At 48.6% G+C, this 8340-nt stretch overlaps 1 protein-coding gene across 1 annotated transcript; it reads right to left on the bottom strand.

Moving 5' to 3' along the window:
* Positions 1-214: 214 nt before the first annotated feature.
* Positions 215-6351, bottom strand: LOC308045492 (putative P2Y purinoceptor 10; the record flags this gene model as incomplete). The annotated part of the gene is made up of 2 exons (XM_080352794.1): positions 6320-6351; positions 215-1239 (listed from the first exon to the last, which is right to left on the bottom strand). The coding sequence occupies exon 2, from the start codon at positions 1235-1237 to the stop codon at positions 215-217; it is 1023 nt and encodes a 340-aa protein (XP_080208920.1). The 5' UTR covers positions 1238-1239; positions 6320-6351.
* Positions 6352-8340: the final 1989 nt, after the last annotated feature.

An 8340-nucleotide genomic window follows, 5' to 3' on the forward strand; every position in this document is an offset into this window, starting at 1 on the left:
AGTAGGTGTAGTCACCTCACTTGGGTTGCTCATCAGCTTCCAACGCATCGATCTTAAACAGTTTTATCTTCTATTTATTGAAAGGTTTCCACTGCCACAAAACTCCCCTGAATAAACTTGCACGATCTTCTACAACAGAGTTGGTAATCGAGTGTCACAGAACAGTCCTGGATTTCATACAAAATATCTTAATTATTTCCAGCTGGCCTTCTTGTCATTCCTTAATTGATGAGGCACTCTCTTTGCTCATCAGCCGACTCCTGATGACCATGCTGCTGTGCCTTGATATCTGGTCCTGAAATTCTGAAGTCATAAAGAAATACAGGATTGGATCCAAGCAGCAGTCCAGGCTCGCAAGGCTTAGGCAAAAGGGTTGGATGTAGAGTGTGATGGTGCTCAGCAAACAGTCTGTAATGACATTTTCTTTCACCAACATGTAGAAAAAGAAGTTGATATGGTACGGCACAAAACACACGCAGAACACGATGGCACACATGGAAACCATCCTTAAAGCTTTCCTCTTCTCGCTGCTCTTTTGCAGTGATATCTGGAAGCCCTGGAGAGAGTCTTTTGTTTTCCAGGTGCAGAATAAAATAATGACGAGCGGGCCGATGAAGCCGAACAGCTCCGCCGCGCCCATCATCAGCACGGTGGCCACCTTGCTGTTGATCTGCCGGACTTGAAGGTCCGCGAAGCAGGTGTTGGTGTTGTTGGCCAGGCCGTAGCTGCGCATGATGGGGAAGGGCAAGCACGCCACCCCAACGAAGAGCCACACCACGGCGCTGATGGCCACGTCGTAACGCCGCTTCCAGTCCTTGGCCTTGAATGGCTGGTACAGGAAGAAATACCTCTGGATGCTGATGCAGGTGAGGAAACAAATGCTGGCGTACATGTTGAGGTACTTCAGGTAGAAGCACAATAAGCAAAGGAATCTCCCAAAAGGCCACGTGGAGTTAATATAATAATATATTCGCAGTGGCAGCGAGAGGACGTGAGCCAGGTCGGCCACGGCCAGGTTGATCATGAAGATGACGGCTTTGCTCTTCTTGCTGATGAAGCGGCACAAGACCCACAGGGCTGCGCTGTTGGCCAGGAGGCCGGGGATGAAGATGATGGTGTAGGTGGCTGCGTACAGGCTGTTTTTGAAGGTCAGGTGGTGACTGGAGCAGGAATGGTTGCTCTGCGTCATGGCTGGGCCGCTGGAAACATCTGCTGTGGTGTAGGACAAGTGGGTCATTCCTGCAGAGAACAAAAACAGGGGCTGTAAAGGCAAAGGCACTGCAAGAGTTGCCGATATTCACATTTGCATTTTGTGATGGGCTTTTCAGTACAAAGTAGAGGTTTGGAAATGCCTTCTGTATAAAACATCCTGCTATTTTCTTCAAAGCTGTCTTTTCAGAGGTCTCCCACTATTCACACAGAGGTGGGGGACCGTTCTTGTTTCAGTCCCCTTGCTGAGCTGTCCGAGTGCCACAAGCAGGGGTGAAGTTGTGCTGTGCTGCCAACAGAGGAGCAGGAGAAGCTGCCTGTGCTCTTGGCAGCTCAAGGTCACCTGTGGTTTGGTCCCTGACTAGCAGGGGAGGAAAAGACAGAAGAATGACGTACCACAGCCCAACTTCTGCGCATGAGCAACCACGTGGCTCAACGGTCAGATTGTGGGTGCCAACCACTAGATTGCACCTGCCGTTAAGTTGTACATTGAGCATTGCACGAGTGACCCCATCTGTGGACCTCATGGACCCACCTTCTCCGGCGTGATGGGGACAGGCCGTGGGGAGAAGGTTTTGAAACCTCTGACTGCTGCCGCGTGCTGAAGCTGATGTAACGAGCAGAGACCTAATCAGATCACCAACTCCCATTTCTCATCACCCCCACAGCCTCAGTCTAACACTTTTTTTCCATCAGATAATTTTATTTTTAGATACTTCCAATTTCTGCCTCTCTTTTGATTCAGATGAGTAGGGATGACAAAATGTCGCGTGTTGAACCATTGAGCCATCTTTCTTTTGTCAGCTTTTGTAACTGGGACTTGTCTGCAGTAATGCAATACGTGCAGGAGGAGGCTGGCTTTATCAAGTATTTCCCCAGAGGGTTATAATTCTCATTACAGTGATTCCCTCCTGTGTCCAATATAATGGTTAAAAATGGAATATCAGCTCCCTATTTCATGTGGCACTGCAGACACTGATTCACTCCTTCTGACTCATTTCCTGCACTGCTGGCAACAGGCATTTGCCAAAAAAAGTGTCTCTGTAGGTAGGTATTAGTAACTCTTACCCTGTTACTAATATTTTTTCCTTCACATTACAAAAAAAAAAGTAGCATTTAGAGCTCTCAAGTGACAAAGAACACAAATAGCTGTATTTTTTAGCTTCTTAATTATTGCATTACTTGGACTTGGCAGCTTGTCCAGCCCCTGTTCAAGGCTGCTGTGGAAGCCTTGTGTTATATGATAATTGAGGCCCCAGAAACGCCCAGACATGGTGGGACAGAGCCCACCCTGACATGGGTGCAGTGGCTGATGGCGACGGTGAGCGGGGCCGCCCACCCGCTCTCTCAGCAGATGTTCTTGCCAACTTTTTCGCTTTTCCTTTTAAACTGGTCTTTCGTTTTCTCACCGTCTTCAAAACGTCTACGTGTTTATCTCCTGTTGCACCCTCAGCTTTAGCAACTGAGCTACATCCTTCAGCTGCGCCCAACATCAAAGAAACGCTGCAGACCAGAAACCTCTGTCTGATCCCCTTCTGTCACCATGACGGTGTGGGGACGTGGGGGCCAGACCCTCAGAGCTGGTTTTGTCCCTGCAGTCTGCAGTTTGCTCCCAGTGATCTGCCCCCCAAGGCAGCTCTGGGATGAGATGCTCTGCTCCATGGTGGGGTGTCCCCAGCTGCCCCATCCCAGGACACCACAGCCCTGTCCCGATCACAAGGACATAACCTGCCCATGAGGAGGGAAGACGGCTCAAAGGGCGCTGGAAATGAGGGAGAAAAATGCATCTGGCCCATGGCCTGATCACCACCGGTCTGAGAAGCAATGTTGGAGGCATTGCATTGTCCTCGCATTGACGTGGATAGGGTATGGAGCAGAGCACTGGGCTGTTCACTCAGAATGTTGCTTCTCAGAGCGGTAAATTGGGGTTCCATCCTGTTTCTGGAGACCGCTGTGAATTTCTGGTGCTCTGGAGGTCTGTGGTCCCTTTTCCATCACTTGACACGCCAACTGCTGCCCTTATCTCACTACAACCAATTTCTGTCCCTTCAAGTGAGCTCTCACTTTGCCAAGAAGCTATTAAAGAGCCACTTTCAAAGTAGGTAGCTGCCTGGGTTCCCTTGGATGTTGAGGTTAGGCTGACTGGCTGGTGCTTCTCCAAAGCACAAGGGCCAGAAGGCAACTGAAACCACAGAGAATTAGGTACATTTGCAAAATATTCTATTTTAAGGGCGCACTCATATTTAAATGCTGGCCGGTGGATGCATGTTCTTCAGCTGAAATGAGTCATAACAGCCAGTTTGCTTATTGAGGTCCCTAGATACAGTTGGCCCTTACTTACATTTCATGTGACAGCGAAGGACCAGACTGCAACGTCAGCGATCAGAATGATCAAGTTCAGTCTGCTGACTCAAACTGGCCTCTGAGTTGAGCCATTTAGGGTAAACCGACGTGTCTGCGATGTGTCTGTTGTACTGTGAGGGTGATGCTGAGTGCACACGCTTGGTACCAGGATTCACTTCGCTTTTTGGTCACAGCAAACAGTGCCCAGGAAGGGACACGAGCACTGGGCTGGGCTGCAGCGTGCCCAAGACCACGATGGAGAGGAGGTTCTACCTTGGCCTTCACCTTCGTCTGCTAATTGTCCACAAGGTGTCAGAGTAAATCAAGCTTCCCTGTCCTTGCCCTCTCAAAGGCAGTTTCCTAACCCCAAGGGCCTGGGCTGAGCGGTGGGAGGCAGAGGCGGTGGTGTGACCACGTTCTCATGGGTCTGTGTTGCTGTCTTCTAGGGTGATCCCAGATTGGAAAAATCTTGTGTTGCTGAATAACGGATGTTGGGGAAGAAATACTCCCAGGAGAAGTCCTCGTGTTGCTGATATTTACATCCTGATGAGATTAGGGAGCTGCTTAGGAACTTGGAACCAAAAGGTAATAAAACCCAACCTGTGGAGATGCAGGTGATGTTCCATCCCCACCGCCCTGAGCACATCTGGTACCGTGAGTGACGAACAGGAGACGCGGGGCCCGTGGAGTCAGAAAAAGGCTGAACTCAGGGTCAGGCTGTTTGCAGGGATGTGGACAGAGCAGGATGAGCTGGCTGGCAGTGCAGAAGCATTAATGCAATTAGTATAATATGTACATGGGTGATGGCTGCTGGCTCATCAGAGCAGGGCACTTTCTGAGAATGAATGACTTCATTACAAAGTCATAAAAATATAATGAGATTAAACCATCTCTTTAGATAAACTGCGCCCAGGCATCAGCACAGGGGACTATGAAACAATTGTATTTCTGCCCTTCCACCCACTTCTCTGCTTCAGATTAAAGCTTAATCCTCCCTGTCCTCTTGTCTTCCACCTGTGCACAAATGCAGACACACAGAGATCCCGCAGAATGTCCGTCTGGAATTAGGAGTCCAGCGTGTAAAGAAAGAAAAGTCATTTGCTGCGTGATGTGTGTCCAACAAAGGCTGAAAAGCTCCATCAGGTTTTATAGATGCTTATGTACACATTACAGAGAGCTGCTACTGCAACAATATGAATTTTTTTTAAATGGTAATAAATACGAGGTTCTCTAACTACTGCTTTTTACATTTTAATTTGAGTCTGTATTTGTGAGGCTGTAGCATTAAGGACATAATTGTGCATGTTACTTGTGGCTGGAGGCTTGGAAACCAAACGTCCATGTTAGGGATTGGAAGGGACGTCAAAAGATCATCTTGATGTTCATCTTGATAGCACTGAGAAGCACAGGAATGTTATTGCAGAGTCCTGGATCTTTCTGGCATGCCCATTAGCAGACAGGTTAATTGCTTAGATGAAGACACAAATGTCCCCACACTCTGCCCTCATTGCCCGGCTGTGAACGTCTCATGCCTTTGAACTTGCACTTGGGTGTGAAACCTCCGCAGTCAGAAGTGGAAAGTTCTACAGTTAAGGGTACTTTTTTCTGGTTTTCTTCTTCCACAAAGCAGAACAAAAGCAAAAGGCAGATCTGGGTCTGATCGGTTGTGATGAGATGTTTTCATTGTGCAACACGAGTCTAATTCTCACTTCTGCAGCTTGTGTGGCTGAAGAGGTTGGGTGTGAACATGAGGATGGACCGGATCAGGGTCCAGGAGAGGATGGGCTTGCATCAGGGATGCGGTTCCCGTGGCTGGTGATGTTTGCGTCAGTCCCAGCACTTTCACTTGGCGCCAGAAAACATGCCCTTGAGCAAAATCACCCTGTGACTCCACACACCCTCCTGCTCCAGCGCGCTGCTCCAGTCCTCCCTACCAAAATCCACAGCGAGCTGGGTCTGACAAGCTGACTCACCTTCGGTGCAATTCCCCTTCAATTTACTTTCAGAACTTTCAGATTCGGGGGCCGCCCGCTATGAATCCTGCCCGTCATTGCCAAACTGCGTCGTGGTGTTTCGCTGCGCTCCCAGCAGAGCTGAGCTGCTGCTGCAAGCGAATGCAAGCCCAGCGCAAACTGCCTTGTACAAAGTGCGGTTTAAAAGCTTCAGCCCATGAAGTGAGTGAAGTTTTAATCCAGACCAGTGACTGCAGTCTGAATTATAAATTAAAACTGCATCATGATGCAAAACCAAGTCCAAGCAAGCTTGCTATTTTTGTCATATTGTGTCCCCCTGACTAATATTAATGTCCCAATGTTGCAACTCGGTCAAAGAGCATTGGATGGCACAAAGATAGGCAGCGTGTAGATTTTTTTTAATGGTAATATAAACTACTGTTAGGAAAAAAAAAAGATTTGCAAGTTTCCCTTCCCAGATTTTAAACTAAAATATATTCCCAGAGAAATCAGGCAAAAGAAGGAAATTGTGCCTGGTAACAACACTGGAGAGCAGTTGGAGAACTGCTAATTGCCCACGCTGTAGCATTTTGCTTTCTCTAGCAGCAGCAATTTAATGCAGCCGCTGTTTTGACCCCCCCGTGTGTTCAGATTAGAGCGCCAGGAGGGCTACTGTTTTTTTTCAAGACTCAAAAGTGCCACAAATCTTATCTTGGCAAGAGCCAACCCCTGAGGAAAAAAGCCCAAGGAGAGCAGCGTTTTTGTAGGAAACGCTGGTTCGTGGTCACAAAGAGGGAGCAGAAAAGCAGCCTTACCTCTGCGGCAGCGCCCGCGCCGTGCAGCCCGCCCGGCGAGAGGAAGTCGAGTGTCCCGGCTGCACCCACCGGCGTGTTTACATGTGCACAGGGACCCGCCTGACATCACGCCTGCTGCAAGGTGCTGCTTTGCCTGCGGCTCCGCTTCACAACCCCGACCTGCAGCAGTGGGACCCGCTCGCTCGGCTCCCGGCCATGCCGAGCTCAGTCCCAGCCACCTATATGTGTAATTGTCCCCAAATCAGGGTCACATTCCTTTGTCCTCGGTGTTTTCTCTGCTCAGCACCCCTTGGGCTGCTGCGGGAGAAGGTGCCGAGCGCCACTGGGTGCTGAGCCCTTTCTCTGCTCTCACTCCTCCTCCTCTCCAAGCCCATCTCTGACCTGACCATGGAAACGCTCCCGAGGTTCCTGTTCACCCCGGAAAGTTCAGCTTTGCTGTAATCTCCCGGTCGCGGGGCTGTGGACGGTCATTGCTGTGTGTGAGTCCGGGCTGCTCGCTCTGCTTCACCTAAAGCCTCTCACTACTGAAGTCCAACTTCTCAATGGCTTTTTACAGCGCCTGTGTGGGCCTGGCTTCTGGCTTGACATTTCTCTTGAATTAAATAAGCAGTTTACGCTTGCTGGAGTTTGCCACCAGCAATGTCAAGCAGTGGCTCTTCTTTAATTGTTTCAAGCAATGGGGTGAAATTCAGCCTCACCTTTATCCCGGGAGGTAAACACATTAGTGAGGTTAGGGCTTGACCCGCTCAGAGGATCGAATTGTTTGGGTTTTCAGAAAGGTGCTGGGAATCCAACCTGTTTGGCCGCTCCAGGATCAGCCTCTGGCTTGTGGCATGACTGTCCCTGCAGCTCAGCAGTTAAACTCGGCTCTGCTGTGGTTTAGGTGTGAAGCAGAACATCACTACACCCACTGGCTGACTTGGGGACAATATAGATGTTGATGTCCAGCTGCTCGGCAACCCCAAACTAATGGTTCTGGTTCAAATAAGAACACTCCGCAATGAAGACCCTCTAAAGGGCAGCACTGTGCTTTAACAGACTGCACTGTTTCCATGCGTTGTCAAAGGAGGTTGGTAGAAGTTGGGAGACTGTCAGATGTTTATTTCAAAATTATTTACATTGGCCTCATGAAAAGCAATAGTGAGCTTTTGGCCGATGTTGTGGTGTTTATCAGTACATCCTGTTTAGCTGATTTTTTTCAAGTTGTTCTTCAACAATGGGGACATATTCACTGGAATTTATCCAATCACAGAAGTGTCTCTAGCACTAAATCACTGCACAATACTCCTCAGCCCGGCAAATTAAGCAGAGGGACCAACAATTCAGAAACATTTCATTGATTGAGCTGAGTGGCATGTGTGGAAAACAACCATTTCCTGTTCTCCTGCAGATGCTCTCCTGTCTGCGTGAACTCCCATCCCTACCGCTTCCATCCCTCGCTCAGTTCTCCCTCATAAACCTGCCTGATTTGAGCAAAAGCCACAATCTTTGTAGAAAGGGGAGATGAAGTTAAGCGTAGCTGCACTTGTATGTGTTGGTATGTGAAATATTGCAGTCACAAAAGTAAATTATAACCATAAAATAGGTGCTCATGTAAATACACCGGATACTTAAGAACAGGTCTACTTACGGACGACCTGGAGCTACTCATGCACAGCAGTTGTCCCGGCAGCCTGGTTTAGGGCAGATTGTTTTACAAGAATTGTTGGACCAAGACAGAGATTTTGATGCATGAATCATATAAAACCTTCAGAATAGTTCTGCTGAATTTCTTTGTGCTTAAATCTCTCTGGTTGCGAAGTGGGGAAAACATTTTCCTGTGTGTAACTGAAAGGCGTTTGCTGTCTGGACTTTTGTAAAACTCAGCTAGATTATATACATCCAAAAAACTTGCGAGTGACCTGTCCAGTGCCATGCACACTTGGTACTGGAAGAGGACCATGGTCTGGCCAGCCTGGAGGATTGGAACCTTGATTGCCAGTGTTGCTTATCAGTTATCCTACAGGCAGGGAGCGAGGAAG

The sequence above is a fragment of the Nesoenas mayeri genome, assembly GCF_963082525.1.
Source record: "Nesoenas mayeri genome assembly, chromosome: 13".
Lineage (NCBI taxonomy): Eukaryota > Metazoa > Chordata > Aves > Columbiformes > Columbidae > Nesoenas > Nesoenas mayeri.